Source organism: Anabrus simplex, chromosome 3 (assembly GCF_040414725.1).
Source record: "Anabrus simplex isolate iqAnaSimp1 chromosome 3, ASM4041472v1, whole genome shotgun sequence".
Classification (NCBI taxonomy): Eukaryota; Metazoa; Arthropoda; class Insecta; order Orthoptera; family Tettigoniidae; genus Anabrus; species Anabrus simplex.
The window spans coordinates 332,619,576-332,640,142 of NC_090267.1; the positions used below are offsets into that span (position 1 = coordinate 332,619,576).

The 20,567-nt window shown below is 38.3% G+C and overlaps 1 protein-coding gene across 1 annotated transcript in view; it reads left to right on the forward strand.

The window, feature by feature from the left end:
* Positions 1 to 20,567, forward strand: part of LOC136866798 (germ cell nuclear acidic protein) — a 188,100-nt gene that overhangs the window by 51,872 nt on the left and 115,661 nt on the right. Inside the window, exon 5 of the mRNA XM_067143904.2 lies at positions 11,138 to 11,309. Coding sequence (XP_067000005.2) covers positions 11,138 to 11,309 — 172 coding nt within the window. The remainder of the gene's footprint in view (positions 1 to 11,137; positions 11,310 to 20,567) is intronic.

Below are 20,567 nucleotides of genomic sequence, written 5' to 3' on the forward strand. Positions count from 1 at the left end.
GGCATGCTTGTTTGAAATTCTGTAAATGGTTAGGATTCATGCAGATCTTTGCAGCTGCTTCAGGCAGTTGGGAACTGATGACAAAAAAACTAAAATAGTTTTATTTAAATTTATGTTTTCATGGCCCTTAATTATAAACATGATATATCTTTTGGGCTTTAGTCGTGTCAAGAAAACAACAAACTTTGCTCTCCGTCTTCGGAAGAAAATCTTGTCTGTTCATGAGGAAGACTTAAGACACAGAGCAAAGTTCTCTGCAAAACATAAAGAATTTCATCTAGTTTTCTTGACACGTCACAAGCCCAAAAGCTATATTATCATATCTGTAAAATTATTTTACAGTGAAACCTGTATACAACAGAATCGCATGGTGCCAGAACTTTTTTCCATTATGCAGAGGTTTCCATTGATAACAGGTAGTCATACAGAACTGGGTAAAGTATATTGTACTCGCTTACTGCATTAAGTACTGGAGTTGCCCACAGTAGTTAAAGATGTCATCTTGTTCCTTTGCTGCATTGTGGGCATCTTCTGAGATGCAACAGACTTAGTTATACGTACCCATCATCAGTTTCCAGCTCCAGTTTCCTCGATGTGGTGTACAAGCGCTCTCCACTTCTTCCTGTCAAAGTATTGTTTCTGCTCCTCTATCCATTGATTTCTTGACCTCCTTATTGGCTGCTCCCGCCTCACTTCTCGGTCAAAGTAATTGTTTGCTGTTTTCGTTCTGTCCATCCTCATAAAATGTCCAAACCAATGTAGCCTACGTGTTCCTAAAAGCTCACAAACAGGTATTTTGATGCCAGCCTCCTTCCTATTTGCCTCATTTCTAATCTTGTCCTTCCTGGTCTTTTGGTTCATTGTTCTAATGAATTTCAGTTCTGTTGACTAGATTTTGCTATTAGCCTTGTTATGTAGAGTACTTGTTTTGAGTCCATAGGTGAGAATTCTAATGAAGTAGTGAAACATGGTCAATTTTGCTTTTTGGGTTATTTTATCATCCTAGAGTAAATTTTTCTCTTCAAAATAAAATTGAGAAGATTTCGAAGTGCTATTAAGTGTTTCTCGGTTTATTGTGTTACCACCAGGCGAATTAGCCGTGCGGTTAGGAGCGTGCAGCTGTGAGCTCGCATCCGGGAGATAGTGGGTTCGAACCCCACTGTCGGCAGCCCTGAAGATGGTTTTCCGTGGTTTCCCCATTTTCACACCAGGCAAATGCTGGGGCTGTAACTTAATTGAGGCCACGGCCACTTCCTTCCCACTCCTAGGCCTTTCCTGTCCCATCGTCGCCATAAGACCTATCTGTGTCGGTGCGGCGTAAAACATATAGCAAAAAAAATATTGTGTTACCTTTTGAAATGACACTTCCACGGTATGTGAAGTTAGAAACAGATTGTAACAGAGTTCCCTCCAGGAAAATGTTTAAAACTGTGCCTTTCCTGTTAATAGTAATTTCAACTGTTCTTGTTTTACTGATTTTTAGTCCATATTTTCTAAACTTGCCATTACAAAGATTTAGTTTCTCCTGTACTTCTGCTTCATTTTCTCCCCATATCAGATCATCATCTGGAAGATATAGAAGCTACAGTGCAATACTGTGCATACAATAATACAGGGTCATCCGTTTGGGATGTCAGTAAAGTATAACGTTATAGCTATCATGTTAATGCATATATATCTATGCAATTTTCTGTAATGTACGTGACAATGATGGGAGTTACCAATGACTCTCTTTGCAACAATGACTTCCGCTAGACAACACAGCGGTGTAGTTCATAGTGCAATCACCAAATGTCAGGTACAGAGGCAGTACAAGTTAGTGCGCGCGCTCATGCTCGGTGTTGATACAGAGTTAAGTGAAGATGGTCATTAAACCACAACAACGCTCAGAGTGTCGTATGGTATGCCAAATTTTCGAGTGTAGTGGAGACCCTGCGAGCTTTCAGACGTCAGTACAACGTTAGGCATGTCCCATCACATCGGGACATTGTTAAATGGTACAACATGTTTTTGGAAAATGGATTGCAGATGCCTCACACAGATGGAAGATGACGTGATAGCAACAAGGAGGAAGATATTCGATGAGCCATGGCACAGAGTCCACGAAAGTCACTCAGCCGCTTATGAGCAGAGCAGAATACACCATACACAACATGTCACAGGATTGTTAGGCGTTATCTTCACATACATCCATACTGTATGCAGCGCATGCAAGCATTGACACAGCTGAATTACGGAGCTCGACTCAATTTTGTTACGATGATGTGTGAGCGTCAGGAAGGTGACGATCAATGATTAAAATGATGGATGTTCACAGACGAAGCCACATTCCATGTGAGTGGCCGAGTCAACACGCATAACTGCATTTTTGGGGAACAGAAAATCCACCTATTCCATGGCCTCCTAATAGCCCTGACCTAACCCCTCCAGATTTTTTTGTATGGGGCTATGTCAGTTTGACAGTGTACGCACGAAGACCACAGAATCTGGCTGACCTACGGAGGGAGATTTCAGCGGCCTTTCAACAAATCACTCCCGAAATGCTCCGTGCCACGTGGCGCAACATGGATTCGAGGTATCATTTGTGCTGCACGCGCAATGGTGGACATGTTGAGTGCTAATGTGCTGTGACACAAACTCCAGGCTCTTCTTAATCAATCAAAATCAATCACTACTGATCTGCATTTAGGGCAGTCGCCCAGGTCGAAGATTTCCTACTGTTGTTTTCCTAGCCTTTTCTTAAATGATTGCAAGAAAATTGGAAATTTATTGAACATTTCCCTTGGTAAGTTTTTCCAATCCCTAACCCCTCTTCCTATAAACAAATATTTGCCCCAATTTGTCCTCTTGAATTCCAACTTTATCTTCATATTGTGATCTTTCCTACTTTTAAAGACACCATTCAAACTTATTCGTCTACTGATGTCCTCCCACGCCATCTCTCCACTGACAGCTCAGAACATACCACTTAGTCGAGCAACTCGTCTCCTTTCTCCCAAGTCTTCCCAGCCCAAACTTTGCAACATTTTTGTAACGCTACTCTTTTGTCGGAAATTGCCCAGAACAAATTAAGCTGCTTTTCTTTGGAATTTTTCCAGTTCCTGAATCAAGTAATCCTGGTGAGGTACCCATACACTGGAACCATACTCTAGTTGGGGTCTCACCAGAGACAAATAAGCTCTCTCCTTTACATCCTTACTACAACCCCTAAATACTCTCTTAACCATGTGCAGAGATCTGTAGCCTTTATTTACAATCATATTTATGTGATTACCCCAATGAAGATCTTTCCTTATATTAATACCTAGGTATTTACAATGATCCCCAAAGGGAAATTTCACCCCATCAACGCAGTAATTAAAACCGAGAGGACTTTTCCTATTTGTGAAACTCACAGCCTGACATTTATCCCCGTTTATCATCATACCGATGCTTACCGTCCATCTCGCAACATTATCAAGGTCATTTTGCAGTTGCTCACAATCTTGTAACTTATTTATTACTCTGTACAGAATAACATCATCTGTGAAAAGCCTTATCTCTGATTCCACTTCTTTACACATATCATTGATATATATAAGAAAATATAAAGGTCCAATAATACTGCCTTGAAGAATTCCCCTCTTAATTTTTACAGGGACAGATAAAGCTTCACCTGCTCTAATTCTCTAAGTTCTAGTTTCTAGAAACAGAGCCACCCATTTGGTCACTCTTTTGTCAAGTCCAATTGCACTCATTTTTGCCAGTAGTCTCCCATGATCTACCCTATCAAATGCCGTAGACAGATCAGTCGTGATACAGTCCAATTGACCTCCTGAATCCAGGATATCTGCTATATCTTGCTGGAATCCTACAAGTTGGGCTTCAGTGGAATAACCTTTTCCTAAACCCAAACTGCCTTCTATCAAACCAGTTATTAATTTTGCAAACATGTCTTATATAATCAGAAAGAATGCTTTCCCAAAGCTTACATACAATGCATGTCAAACTGACTGGCCTGTAATTTTCAGCTTTGTCTATCACCCTTACCTTTACATACAGGGACTACTATAGCAACTTTCCATTCATTTGGTAAAGTTCCTTCATGCAAACAATAATCAAACAAGTACTTCAGATATGGTACTATATCCCAACCCATTGTCTTTATTATATCCCCCGAAACCTTATCAATTCCAGCTGCTTTCTAGTTTTCAACTTTTGTCTCTTACTGTAAATGTCATTGCTGTCATAGGTAAATTTTAAAACTTCTTTAGTATTAGTAACCTCCTCCTATCTGGACATTATCCTTGTAACCAACAATCTTTACATACTGCTGACTGAATACTTCTCCCTTTTGAAGATCCTCGCATACACACTCCCCTTGTTCATTAATGATTCCTGGAATGTCCTTCTTGGAACCTGTTTCTGCCTTAAAGTACCTATACATACTCTTCCATTTTTCAGTAAAATTAGTATGGCCACCAATTATGCTTGCCATCATGTTATCCTTAGCTGACTTCTTTGCTAGATTCAATTTCCTAGTAAGTTCCTTCAATTTCTCCTTACTTCCACAGCCATTTCTAACTCTATTTCTTTCCAACCTGCACCTCCTACTTAGTCTCTTTACTTCCCTGTTATAATATAGTGGATCTTTACCATTCCTTACCACCTTTAAAGGTACAAAACTATTTTCACATTCCTCAACAATTGCTTTAAACCCATCCCAGAGTCTGTTTACATTTATATTTACTGTTTTCCATCGATCATAGTTACTTATTAAAAACTCCCTCATGCCTGTTTTATCAGCCATATGGTACTGCCTAACAGTCCTAATTTTAATCTCTTCCTTTCACATTTATTTTTAACTACAACAAAAACCGCTTCGTAATCACTAATAACATCTATTACTTCGGTTTCTCTATAGAGCTCATCTGGTTTTACCAGCACCACATCCAGAATATTCTTCCCTCTAGTTGGTTCCATCACTTTCTGAATCAGGTGCCCTTCCTATATTAACTTATTTGCCATTTGTTGGTCATGCTTCCTGTCGCTCGCATTACCTTCCCAATTGACATTTAGTAAATTGAGATCACCTGCTACAATCACGTTCCTTTCCTTATCGTTTCCCACATAGCTGATTATCTTATCAAATAATTGAAATAATTCTGAATCGCATCTGCGCTACTCTTTACTGGTCTGTACACTTCAAAGACATCAAGTTGCCTATTATCTTTAGAAATGAGCCTTACCCCTAGAATTTCGTGCTTGTCATCTTTAACTTTTTCGTAGCTTACAAATTCTTCTTTCACGAGAATGAATACTCCCCCTCTTACCATTCCTATCCTATCTCTACGATACACCCTCCACTTCCATGAGAAAATTTCTGCAGCCATTATATCATTTCTCAGCCATGATTCAACTCCTATTACAAGATCTGGTAAGTATATATCTATTAAATTACTTAATTCTATTCCTTTCTTTACAATACTTCTACAGTTGAGCACATAGTTTTGTCATCCCTACTTGATTTCCAGTTCCCTGTTCACTTAACACCGCTCCCTAGGCCACTCTGTTTCCCTGAATGTACCTCCCTATAACCCTTCTAAACAAATTTCCTAACTTATATGTACCACTGTGGTTTAAGTGAAGGCCATCTGAGTGCAGATCCCTATCTCCTACCCACCCATTAGGATCTAGAAATTTCACTCCCAGTTTCCCACATACCCACTCCATATGTATGTTGGGTATTCAGCCCAAAAGCTGGTTTGATCCTCTGCAGCTCCGCCAACAGCTGTCATAAATAGCCTAGGCGTCGCTGAAGAGGCGTACTAGGGAAATGAGGAGTGAGGTAGTTTCCCGTTGCTATCCTCACCGAGCCAGCCGCTGCTATTACATATCAGTCTGCCAAGCCCACTGAAATTCATGCACCAACCAACCCTATGAGCGATATCTTCACACCATTCATAACGGACTGGCTGTATAAGCAATGGTATTACTAGCATCACTCATACCTCAGTCACTGTCATTTTGTCAAAGCCAAGGATGAGACTGAAACAGGTCAATGAAAGTAACAAATTTGATATAGCCCATACCAGAAGACATAGTGCATTGTAAACACTACATCTCGCCAGCAGAGGCAGACCCACTCCATAGTCTCATTTAAATCCCCAATCACCCTCCAGTCGGTATCCCTCCTACACAGAATTCCACTGATAACAATCTCCGCTTTCTTACATTTCATCCATGCTGCATTTACCAGATCCCACACATCCCCAACTATGTTGGTACATACAGTATACCTGCTTGTCTTACGTTGTTAGTACCTACGTGAAACACTACCACCTTCTCCTTTCCCTCCTCCCTCTCTTCCACTTTCCTCAACATCTGCAATAACCTAATTCCTGGATAACACTCTTCTCTGGTACCCTTTCCTCCACACACTTTCCCGACATGTCTAATGATAGAATCCCCCATGACCAGAGCCTCAACCCTACCCACCTCATTTGATCCCCTCCCCTCCGGTCAGTCCTATCTTTCCTGACAGCTGCAGAAGCTACTTCCTCCTCCCTTTCCTCCATCCCATGACCCTGTTCCACCTGTCTTTTCCTATCCACTACTCCGCATTTCCCTTTCCTACCTGTTCCCTTTCTCCTGCTTCCAAACTTCTCGGCAACAGTTCCCTGTTCCTCATCTTCCCTCGGTTGTTCTACCTGCAGTGACTCGTACCGATTTCTCACCAACGCCTGTCCTGAATTTTGATCCTGAATGGAGCCCTTAGCCTGCAATCTCCTTCCCCTTAAAACATTAGACCATCTGTCTTCCACAATTCCCCCCTTTCCTTCCAATCCCTCTATTACACCTACTGTACATTGTTTGGAGGCCTTATTTCCTTCCTGTCCTCTGAGAGAATCCTAATTGTCTCCCTCAAGCTCTCCAACTCTTCCCTCATACTCCTTAATGCCTGGCCACACCCGCAGTCCCTACACTCACACTGCTTAGCCACTTTTTACTAAATAATGAAAAGAAAAGGAAAAATAAGATAACTTATTCTGTGCAAAATAAAAATGAAAGGAAAGAACTATTGTCTAGGTTAGTGATCTTTGTGAAAGGAAAGAACTATTGTCTAGATTAGTGATCTTTGTGAACTCCAAACTACCATACGAAATACAAAATGACATAAAAACAGAATTAAAGAAAAAACTTCCAAGATTAGCAGAAAATCTGAATACTAAACTTAATCCTAATCAACACACATTAATACAAAACTTGAAAACCAGTCTGGTGTTGGTATCCGTACCAAGTGCACGTAACTTATGAACCAAGATCTAAGCATTTTTAAAGTGGATAAGAAGGTCAGCATGCTCAACATATTGGAGAATTGTTACATTCATTTAGAACTATACTTTAACCCTAACCATAATATTAATGAAATTAATGAAAAATCCAATATTCCCGAACAGAGGTATACCCATGATCGACCGCTAGGAGCAGGCGGACGGAAGGGATAAATCCCGACACGACCGCCAGATTTGCTCCATTCGGCAAAGTCACAGGGCCTGTACGGCGTGCCCCACTGACGAGACGCGCCTAGTAAAGTCACATTGTTTGGAGCCTTTCGACTCACGGGACTCCCGAGAGATATCGTTGCCAACATTGGCTAGAAGGGATTCGGCCTTAGAGGCGTTCAGGCTTAATCCCACGGATGGTAGCTTCGCTCGACCGAGTGCGTGAACCAAATGTCCGAACCTGCGGTTCCTCTCGTACTGAGCAGGATTACTATCGCAACGACCAGTCATCAGTAGGGTAAAACTAACCTGTCTCACGACGGTCTAAGCCCAGCTCACGTTCCCTATTAGTGGGTGAACAATCCAACGCTTGGCGAATTCTGCTTCGCAATGATAGGAAGAGCCGACATCGAAGGATCAAAAAGCGACGTCGCTATGAAAGGGAATTGAGCCAACGGCACGTGGTGTTCCCAAGCGGTCACCCATCCAAGTACTGACCACGCCCAATGTTGCTTAACTGCGGTGATCGGACGAGAACCGGTGTATTCAACATGGTATGGCCGTTGGCATATACACAAGGTATAAATGGAAAAAAGACACGTTAAGTCCACCAATCAGTTCAACTCTGTTTTTTGAATATATGTTTCTTTATCTAGTAGAACTATTGATCCCCCTTTGTTGTCGGCTTTAGTTACAACGATGTTATTTTCTATCTTTTCTTTCTAGGGCTTGTGGCTTGTGATAGAAGTTCCTCTGTAGTTTGCACTGCTTGTTCCAATCTTGAGTCCTCTGTTCGCATTTCTATTTGCTTTATCTGTTCTGATCATTCTTCTACTCTACTGACGTCTATTTTTCCTGAGAATAAGTGCTTTGTTTGGCTTTCTGATCCACGCCATTCTCCTTGAATTTTTGTTTCCATTGGAATATGTTTCCTTATTGCCGTGAGATTCGGTGTCCAAAGGGGGGCTATTTCTCAGTTTATTGGACCTCTTATAGGTGAGATATCTCTTGTGCTTTTGGCATTATGGCGTATATATGCTGACACTTACTATACGCGCACTTTATCTTGAGCCCGGATCTCCATAGTAACGAATGGGAACTAGGGCTCAAGATAAAGTGCGCGTACTATAGCTGTTATTTAATAGTGGGAAGCCTTCTTGCAATTTGTTCATTATTAATTTAATTTTGTAGTTTAGTACAACTAGCCTACAATTTAAGTCTCCTGCAATGATAAGGGGGGCTTGTCTTGTTTACTCATTGTGATTGTCTGTTAGGTCATCAGCCCAGAGGCTGGAAGGATCCTCAAATAGCTAGTTGGCCTAATTCATCTATTATATCCAAGGCTGTTGCAGTCGGTTGGAAGCAAGCTGATATAATTGTGATATATTTAGTCTATTATTAGCAGGCTGTGTTCCTGTTTAGTCATCGAGATCGTTGGGGCCTGTTGGTGCCAGCCATGGTTTTAGGAGAACAGTTATTCCTCCTATAGGTCATCCTCTTTCTCCCTTTTTCGCTTGTAAATGAATGCAGTAATATTCTGCATGTTGCCATTGATTTGTGAGAAATGTTTCTGTTATTATATTATTATGTCCTATCCTTTTAAACAGTCTGTTGATGTCATGTCTGGTGCATTTTTAAACCTTCACTATTCCATAGCATTATCTTTATATTTTTTCCCTTGTTTCGAGCAAAATCCTGGTATTCTTCCAAAAGACCTGAAAATGTCTAACGGTTATTTCTGCTGGCTAAAAATCGGATTTATTTACTGTTTCTAGATAACTAAAGGAATTCCTACTTTAGAAGATTTTGTATTATATTTCGTTAACAATTCTTCGCAGATTATGTTTCCTATAATTCCCTTCTTGGTATGGAATTTCTTTATTGACACCGCTGTGGATTGTTAGCCTTAGAAAGTCATCTTCCATTATACTGTAACTCTCAGCTCTTTGCCTTGTGGTGGAAGGGGTTCCTTCTCGTGTGTTGGGTTATTTATTTATTCATTCATTCTTTCATTCATTCTGAGTGTTGCCGCAATGAGGTATTAGCTTGAGGGAGGTACTGCCCGGTACAATTTTGGCTTTACAATTCAAGGTTTTAAAAATTGTAATATTCTTAATATACGTTAATCACAACAATTTTGACAGTACATTGGAGAAAATTAGCAATCATATTTAACTGTGGCAATAATAATTAATACATTTCTGTATATTTTTTTGAAAAAGATAACTAAAAAACATACTTCATAAACAGTGAAAAAATTTTAATACCTCTTAACTTAATTGGCAATTTGCTGTTCCTCGTATTCCTGCTGCTGCTAACTTATTCAATGAGAGCAGATGATTAACTGTATCATATGCTATTGCTATGTCGATGAAAATGCCTGTCACAATTTTATTGTTATCAAGGGAATTTTGTATGGGTGCTGTAATGTGGAAGAAAGCCGTATTGATTTTCAGTGAAAAAGTTACACGATTTTAGGTAATCCACTAATCTTAATTTCACTACCGACTCGAGTAATTTTGGAAAGGAAGACAAGATACACACTGGTCTGTAATTTCCTGGGTCTGATTTCAGGTTTTGTGTATTTACTTGTTGAGTATTCAGCTTCTGTTGCTATGTAATTCCAATTTTCTCTCATACCACCTTTTTGATGTTGTATGTGATATTTTCCATTACGGAGTTCATTTATTGGGTAATTTTCTCTTGGATTTTGTCTTCTAGCGCTATGCATATCTCTGCTCTGGTCGATAGACATTTCCCCAGTAGGTGTCTGTATATTCTTTTTGCTGTTTGTTGCTTTCTGTGCAGTGTCATTAGATGGCGCCACTTGTTCATAGTGGCAGCTGTCTTTTCCTTCTGTTATGGCATCTCTCTGACTTCCTTTAATCTCTTTTTTGTATTGTTTTTCCTCATCCTGTGCATGTAGCTCTTCTTTTATTGCAGTAAAACAGTTTTTCAGAACACTCACCACTTTTAGAATGTCTTCTTTCACTTCCTTTTTCAGATATCCTCCTACTTCCATGATTGTTATCAAGCTTTGTAGAGCATCTTTTTTACATGTTCTTCCACTTCACCTGCCATCTTGAAAACCTTGAAAAACTAAGAATATGGGGCATATGTGGTAAACTCCAAAATATGGAAAAACACTGTATTTTTCAACTCCCCATGTCATGATTCATAAAAATAAAACAAAATTTAATTAATTTTAGTTTCCTAAATAGATACGTATTTGCATAGAAATCCGTTCCCTGGTCATCACGTGGCCTGCTGGTCCTACCTTACGAAAATTCATGGCACTTATGCTTCCATAAATGGGTACTATTACTCTGTGATTATCCCCTGGGCTCTCGCCTGTAGCATGGAGAAAATATATAAAGGAGCACACTTCACATTTCACTGGATTCTGAATCAGTGCAACTATTGTTAGCTCTACTTGAACTAGACTTGAGGTAGCATTGAGGAACGGCTACAAGAGGAATGCGGAAGGATGAAGGTCAAATTTGATATATCCAGTGTATGCACTAAAATATTACCTGTTTGCCTATATGACCTGTAACCATACTTTCCAGACATGCCTCTTATATATATATATATATACACATTTTAAAGATAACTTTAAGTGCTGTTTAGTGAAAGCTATTTTTTTCTTTCAGTTATGAAGAACATCCGGAAGAAATTTGAATCAACTCGTACAAACTGGGCTAGTCCCGTTGTACAGCAGTCATCATTCATCAATGATGACAGTGTTGAAGAGAACAGCTTACATTTTTACCAGGCTACTTCCAACAAGCTCACTGCAGGTGGAAAGAATGAGAAACTACATTGGTATGTATCCCATATTTCCTGTTTGAAAACTGATAGCTTTGATTGTGACTGATAAGTCCTTAATTTGATTCCCTTGACCCTAGAACTGATAAATGTTGCATTGACGATGTTATTCACCCGCAGCGAGTAAGCTACTACGACCAGCATAGTGAAAGAATTATTGTCGTCAAGATAAACACCAAACCAATGCCCACCACAATAGTTCAGGTCTATATGCCTACTAGTTCAGCGGATGGTGAAGAAATTGAAAGAATATATGAGTTAGAAGATTTAATACAATATGTAAAAGGTGATGAGAATCTAATTGTGATGGGAGACTGGAATGCAGTGGTAGGCCAAGGAAGAGAAGGTAGTACAGTAGGAGAATTTGGATTGGGACAAAGGAACGAAAGAGGAAGTCGGCTGGTTGAATTCTGCACTGATCATAATTTAGTCCTTGCCAATACTTGGTTCAAACACCACAAACGACGGCTGTATACGTGGACTTGACCTGGAGACACTGGAAGGTATCAAATAGACTTCATTATGATTAGGCAGAGATTCAGAAACCAGGTGTTGGATTGCAAAACTTTCCCAGGAGCAGACGTGGACTCTGACCACAACTTGTTGGTCATGAAATGCCATCTGAAGTTGAAGAAATTGAAGAAAGGAAAGAATGCAAAAAGATGGGATCTAGACAAGTTGAAAGAAAAGAGTGTGAGGGATTGTTTCAAGGAACATGTTGCACAAGGACTAAATGAAAAGGCTGAAGGAAACACAATAGAGGAAGAGTGGAGAGTCATGAAAAATGAAGTCAGTAGGGCTGCTGAAGAAATGTTAGGAAGGAAGAAAAGATCAACTAAGAATCATTGGATGACTCAGGAGATACTAGACCTGATTGATGAACGACGAAAATACAAGAATTCTAGAAATGAAGAGGGCAGAAAAGAATACAAGCGATTAAAGGATCAAGTGGATAGAAAGTGCAAGGTAGCTAAGGAAGAATGGCTGAAGAAGTGCAAGGATGTTGAAGGCTGTATGGTCCTGGGAAAGGTAGATGCTGCATACATGAAAATCAAGGAAACCTTTGGAGAAAGGAAATCTAGGTGCATGAATATTAAGAGCTCAGATGGAAAGCCACTTCTAGGGAAAGAAGACAAAGCAGAAAGATGGCAGGTGCATATCCAACAGTTGTATCAAGGTAAAGATGTAGATAATTTGGTTCTGGAACATGAAGAGGCTGTTGATGCTGATGAAATGGGAGACCCAATTTTGAGGTCAGAGTTTGACAGAGCTGTGAGTGACCTAAATAGGAACAAGGCACCTGGAATTGATGATATTCCCTCTGAATTACTGACTGCCTTAGGAGAAACCAGCATGGCAAGGTTATTTCATTTAGTGTACAAGATGTACGAGACAGGAGAAGTCCCATCCGATTTTCGGCAGAATGTTGTTATACCTATTCCCAAGAAAGCCGGTGCTGACAGGTGTGAAAACTACCGCACCATTAGTTTAGTATCTCATGCCTGCAAAATTTTAACACGTATTATTTACAGAAGAATGGAAAAACAAGTTGAAGCTGAGTTGGGAGAAGATCAATTTGGCTTCAGAAGAAATGTAGGAACACGTGAAGCAATCCTGACTACGTCTGATCTTAGAGGATCGAATCAAGAAGGACAAGCCCACGTACATGGCATTTGTAGATCTAGAAAAGGCATTCGATAATGTTGATTGGACCAAGCTATTTATGATTCTGAAGATGATAGGGATCAGATACCGAGAACGAAGAATTATCTACAATCTGTATAAAAATCAGTCTGCAGTGATAAGAATCGAGGGCTTTGAAAAAGAAGCAGCAATCCAGAAAGGAGTGAGGCAAGGCTGCAGTTTGTCCCCTCTCCTTTTCAATGTTTACATAGAACAGGCAGTAAAGGAAATCAAAGAGAAATTTGGAAAGGGAATCACAGTTCAAGGAGAGGAAATCAAAACCTTGAGATTTGCCGATGATATTGTTATTTTATCTGAGACTGCAGAAAATCTCGAGAAGTTGCTGAATGATATGGATGAAGTCTTGGGTAAAGAGTACAAGATGAAAATAAATAAGTCCAAAACAAAAGTAATGGAGTGCAGTCGAACGAAGGCAGGTGATGTAGGAAATATTAGATTAGGAAACGAAGTCTTAAAGGAAGTAGATGAATATTGTTACTTTGGTAGTAAAATAACTAACGATGGCAGAAGTAAGGAGGACATAAAATGCAGACTAGCACAAGCAAGGAAGAGCTTTCTTAAGAAAAGAAATTTGTTCACTTCAAACATTGATATAGGAATTAGAAAGATGTTTTTGAAGACTTTCGTGTGGAGCGTGGCATTGTATGGAAGTGAAACATGGACGATAACTAGCTCAGAAAGAAAGAGAAAAGAAGCTTTTGAAATGTGGTGTTACAGAAGAATGCTGAAGGTGAGATGGATAAATCGAATCACGAATGAAGAGATACTGAATCGAATTGGTGAGAGGAGATCGATTTGGCTAAATTTGACGAGAAGAAGAGATAGAATGATAGGACACATCTTAAGACACCCAGGGCTTGTTCAGTTGGTTTTTGAAGGAAGTGTAGGTGGTAAGAACGGTAGGGGTAGACCAAGGTATGAATATGACAGGCAGATTAGAGCAGATGTAGGATGCAATAGTTACGTAGAAATGAAAATGTTAGCACAGGATAGGGTGGCATGGAGTGCTGCATCAAACCAGTCTATGGACTGATGACTCAAACACACATAGTGATAGCGTCACAGTGTGCAATCTAATGCAGTCATTGTCGCAAATCGATAGAAATTGTTTAAAATTTATTGAATATGGAGCAAATTTCATAGTTCTCAAAAGGAGACATTACAAGCTTCTTGCCTATTGCATTTTTTAGTTTCCGTAGTGGGCTATTCTGAGCGCTGATTGTAAAACAAATGAGGCAATGTTTTCATTTTGTAGTTCTTGGTTGTCGCGCTTTGCAGTTGATGTCTAGTCGAGGTTGCTGGTTATTTGTATTAGATATATTGTTGTCTCACTGTGTTTTCTAGTAAATGATGGATACTTGTAGATGTAGTGACATATGTGAATGATTGGAAGATGAATTGTTTACCAGCAGTAATAGCGATATTTCGGTAGAGAATTTGCCATATGATGATGATGATGATGATGTTACCGGATCAAAATGACTGATGATGAAATTGAAGATGAAAACTAGGGAAATATTGAAGATCCGGAAACCGAGCTTAAACATTGGAACTGGCTAAGAGTACATCCACCCAAACCCAAGCTTGACATTACAAATATTTTCATGTACGGAACTCTGGAATTCTGCTGAAGGAGATAAGTAATTTTCGACTCTAGATGAGTCAGGGCCTTAGATTAAAAGTTTCTTGAAATGTGTATATATATATATATGAGAGAGAGTCATATCAGGGAAAAATTTTGCACAGTATGTATCTTTTGAAATTTCAATAATTTCGCTAGTGGTTTCCTGGCATTGTTTTGAATTTTTTTTTTTCTTTTTTCACTTTTTACATTTTGTTTGAGTTTTACTCACTGAAACTACTTTTGTCAAATGAGTAAAATGCTGCTGATTTTCTGAGTAAAATTATATGAAATACGTAATGATTACCTTTGTTTTTCATGTCTTAATTGTTTTTTGAATACATGACTATAATATAGCAGGAAAACACCTGTCACTTAAGAGAAAAGTGTCTTATCAGTTCTAGGGTTCTGCAAAACTGTGCAACAGAAATCTCTATACTGAATCCTTGCACAGAACATAGCAAAGTAAACCTGTGAAAAATGACTGTACCATCCCTCAAAATGTCAGCACTACCATTACCTTTGTGATACACAGTATACTGCAAGTGTGTTTCTATTTCCTGGTTATACAGAGACCTGACTGAAAGGCTGTATGAGGAGCAGCATCATTGTTATAGGAAGAAGTTAATATGTACCTACTGTACCAGCAAAAATTGATTTCAAAGAGCATGAGGTTGTTCTGAAGGTTGCCTAGTCTTTAGGAGAAGGTACAGAGAGGGAGGATCGCATGGCGAAATAATAGATATTATAATTTTCTTCCATTTCTTCAATCTATGACAGGTTGCTATATTATATCGCTGAATTGTAGTGATCATAGATGTTTATTGTAAAGTATACCCCAATTCCAACAATAAAATATCGAAAAAATTATGTTGATCATATAAAATCCAACTGAATAATGTTCTTTTCAATTAGTTATGTCCATCATTACTTTCTTGATGCAAATAATAATAAAGCCTGTAGTTAGTAAGTAAGTAAGAAATCCCAGAGTCATTTCTATTAGCACTTATGATTTCAGATTGTATTTTCTACGTAAATTAAATAAAGTAAATTTTATTATTTCTCCTTGTGAACACACCAAACTATTTATACTCCAATACAAAACACTTAAAATTAAATCCGATCTTTCACACTGCGTGCAAGGTGAGTACTCATTCTTTTTCTTTTTCTTCATTTGTCGCCATTCCTTTCTTAAATTTTGTGTTAATTCTAATATTTCATCATCAGGTTCTATTGGTTCCAACTTGGATCGGGAATTCTCATATCACAGGAAGAATCCATTATATTATAAGGAGTCGCATGGTTTTGCCTACATTCAATTTCCTTATCAGAAATATTGGACTTTAAGCAAGACAGACACCCTCTGCGCCAATGTTCATCATTCAGTTTTCTACCTGAAGTTGCACTTGAAATATAGAACTCAATAGAAGCATCCGGACTTTGTAATTAGACCGGCATCTTATACTTTTAACGTGCAATTTTAGAGTATTCACTTTTAAAAAAAGGGCAACATTTTAATCATTATTGTAGAAAATCGTTGTAATACTATTCTTACAGTCTAATTGCAACATATGTAAACCTGAAATTTTATTTGTCATTGATCAGTACAACATAATTTTATCTATCAACATTTCATCCACTCCACTATTTCATATGTACATTATCGCACCACATACACGGCTCACTCTTTTAATTTTTATTTCCACAATGTAATTTTGTTTTAGGACATCGGCAAATCAAAAACTGTATCTTATTTAGGCTGATGATGACTCACATAGGGTTGAAACTAGTCCCTTGTTAACATATTGTAATGTATTTATAGACATTGCAATTATTGTACAGTATTGAGTAGGTGGAATAAACTTTGTAAAATTATATGTGATAAAGAGATAAGAGGTATAGAACTAATGAGGCCACAGCACTAGTTGCGAATAGAGGATTGTGGCGACGTTTAGTAAATTCACAGAGTCTTGCAAACTGAACGCTGAAAGGCATAACGGTCTATAATGATGTCTGTATGTTTTTAATTTAAAGCATCTCGTGAATGATTCGAAACACATTTATTAAAGAAAGCCTTATCCTGCTTAGATTTCTTGAAGCTTCACCCTTCTGTCGGTAAAGAAAAAGCATGTTCACCATTTTATGTGACTGTTGATTTCATAACCTCAGGGCCTCCAGTTTTGCGTGGAATCCAAATCACAGGGACTGATCAGTAAGTACTGACTGCCTTCGTCATGAAACATAGTTTTCTGACCACTTTCTGTGGCCAACCATCACAAATATCAGTGATGCTTCTCAGAGAAGAACAAAGCTTCAGAAAAAGAGAAGCTTCTCCACAAACATAAACATTGTCCAGTTGCTGTTTAACAACTCTCTGAGTAATGCCTACCTTTAAGAAATTTATCACAGTATGGTATTCTGTTTATGGTATTACTTGTCACACATGGCATGAAAGGCATGATTAAGCTTACAGAAACAACTACATCAGAGGTTATTATTCTCGTTTCTACATCATATTTAACTAATCAGAAATGTTATGAACGCTTGGGTGGTCCTTATATGGGGTGTTCCAAAAAATGTCGAGGGATTTCAACACACACACACACACACACACACACACCTTTTCCCCTTTTTGGCATGTTTCGATAATGTGCCAAATTTAATCACAATTAGTTAAGGTTAACCCATGCTACACTGGACCTAAATATCTAAATAAGACTAAAGAATATGTGTGTTCTTTTATTCTCATAAACAATATTGAAATCAAGTTATATATTTTTGCAGATATACTTAAATGTATTACTCTATAATAAATAACACGAAATGTGTTAACACACCATAAATCAATACCAATTTTAGCATAATTTTCTTTTCAATGTGTCTTTTCTACAGTAAGGCTATTGTCTCCAGTGGTCTTGCACACATCGCAAAATGATTTTTCATTGTTCTTCATTGGCTGTTAAAGAGTCCATTGAATTCTTGCATTAATTTTACTCCTCTCTTTGCCATTTCATTTACCACGTTAAGAGTTTTCATAGTCTCTTTGGCATTAAGGTAGGAAATCTAAATCTATGCTTAACTTCTTTAATATGTCGAAACTCTTGACTGAAATGAACTAGTCAATTCCCTTATCTCTGTAAGAGATTTAAAATGTAATCTGCCGATATAGATTTTGATATATTCTTAATAGCTTGTGCAAAACTGCTAAATTTAAATGTATAGAATTATCTACGTGAAAAAACTTAAGGTAAATCCGGTACAGATGCCGCATACACTGTAGCCAAAGGATCCCATCGTTACAGCTAGATGGCAGTGTGGATGGTTTTTCAGTCTCTAAGAGGCTGGATTACTGTCTGCGGGTGTGATGAAAATTGCTCATATATTACCCCACTTATAGCCGATATCTTGAGGCGAGTACATGTTTCCTCCAGACAAAGTTTTTCCTTGAGTTCATTTATTGTATATTAAGTTGGTTTCAAATGCATAAATTAGCCATTTTTAGTACAGTAGAAATCAGAAGCATAACTGTAGTTGACAGTAAGCTTATTTTGGGCCATGATAGCCTTTAGGTATGACAACAGGTGGGTGCGGTATCTCTACTTGATAGTTGGGGGAGTTGCCGCAGGACAATCCGGCTGAAATGTCTCATTGCTATCAGATTGTAAAAACGATCTGGAAACATGCAATACTATTTAGAGGGTATCGGTATTTTATTCGAATATTTTATCGTCTCATGATTCTTAAAATACATAATTTATGTTTATTGCTTTCATTGGTAATAGTATTTTATTATTTTCAGAAATAAAAATTTATGACATGCCCACTCAGTATAAAAGTAAGGGAACTGTTAAAAGGCCTCAATGGAAAGAGCAAAATTTAAGAGAGGCTGTTAAAAGACTGAAAGAAAATGAAATACTGATCAAGGAGGCAGAATGATACTATAGAATTCTGGCATGAACACTGAAACGAAGAATGGAGTCAGGAAATCTGGGAAAAGGTTCACTGTGTCCACCAGGTATAGCTACGTACTTCAATAATCACCTAAGTCAAATTCATATTCTAAAAAGGATGACAATTCTTTTATGCAACAATTCTTTCATTGTCTCCTTTCTCCCGCTTACTTTCAATTATCAATGTTTAGCTCATCTCTGATAAAATGTACATATTTTCAAATTATGCTCTTATCAATTTGCAACAATTTTTAAGGTAATTCTACCAAGATATAACAAAAGAGGTAACAGGTGCGGCAACTCTACCAGAATTACCTTGCCCAAAATAGTTGTAACTGCACCTGGTAGAACAGTGTTCATCCATCAGTACCTAAGGTTTCCCTTTCAGATTTCTAACCATATACAGGTAGACCTCGTTATATGCGTTAGTTACTCTCCACGGATCTGCTGCGCATACCGAATTTGCGTGAATCGAGAATCATTTTATATCTTGGGGAAATAATAACATGGAACACAAATGAAAAAGAAGCAATAGAACACAGAACAACTAAATTTAAACAAGCACAAAGACTTACCTGGCCAACCTATAAAAAAAAATCTCTTTCGATAAACGCTAAGCTGAAACACTATAATTCCGTAGTTAAACCAGAGGCAACCTATGCTAGTGAAACTTTATTCAAATTAAATGTAAAATCTACAACAGACAAATTACAGAAAACTGAGAGAAGAATTCTTAGAACAATTATTAATAAAAAACACCAAGTTGATGGACAGTGGAGATTGTTGCCTAACAACATTGTCTATCGTGAATGTGAATCAATAATATCTACAATGCGTAAAAGAAGAATTTCCTTTTTCTGTCACATATCAAGATTAGCAGACACCAGGATATTGAAACAACTATTCGATTACTTTTTTAAGAATAAAATCAATAATAATTGGTTCAAAGAAGTTCAGGATGATTTGGAAGAATTGGGTATAACTCGGCAACAAATCAAAGACAGAAAAGAGAAGAGGATTTTGAAGAACAAAAGCATAAGTCTCAAACTAAAAGCAGTTGAACGGAAACAATATACTATATCGGACACACAAAGGGCTTCCAGGTCGGAGAGGATGAAAAAGTTCTGGGAGAAGAAGAAGAAATTATCTCAAATGTATTGATTTCAGTGCTCCAATGTGGGCGTAAAATATGTAAATAAATAAATATGGTTAGGTTTCCGCTTCCTCACATATTAAGTCTAAAATAGCAGAGATTCTTAGTATTTTTACAAAAAGTAACCATTCTCATGTTTCTGAAACGCATTGTAATCCAAAATTTATACACTTAAAAATTTAACACTGAAACACACAATGATAAACTGAACTCTGCATACAAGCTTTTGCCTTTAGCTTAAATAGCAGCTCCAGAGAGGGGCATGTGTTGCTGGTTGTGATGCTCAATCCAATCTATTCTTTCCATCGCTTCCAAGCGAGATTTGGTCACTGTAGTCCCACTTAAGTTAGTAGAAGATTGATCAGTTTTTCTAATTAATTCCACATTGTCACGAATCTCACAGTGGATTCACTGAGTCCCAAAGCACGCTGAATGTCAACAATACGCTCTCCTTTCTCATAGCGGTCCAACACTTCTAATTTTGTTTTTAACGAATACGACTTTGGTACACGCTTCTTTCCTTCGACAGGCACGCTTTCTTTCCTTTTAACCGACATTTTAAATACGAAACCTGTCCAGTGCATCTCCACAGCTCTTCTGACTGGAACTGACGATTCACGTCTCGACAAACACGACAGAAGATGCGCGTATAGATGTGCTTGCCCCGTTTAATCTTGACGCGCGACGTAGTGTACGTAACAGAGTTCGGCACACATATCTCTATCCCCCTTAAGACATTACAGCTTCGTTCTGTTAACAGATGGCAGCACTAGACTTAAAACCAAACTCGCGTATATGGGAAATCGCGAATAATGAATCTGCATATA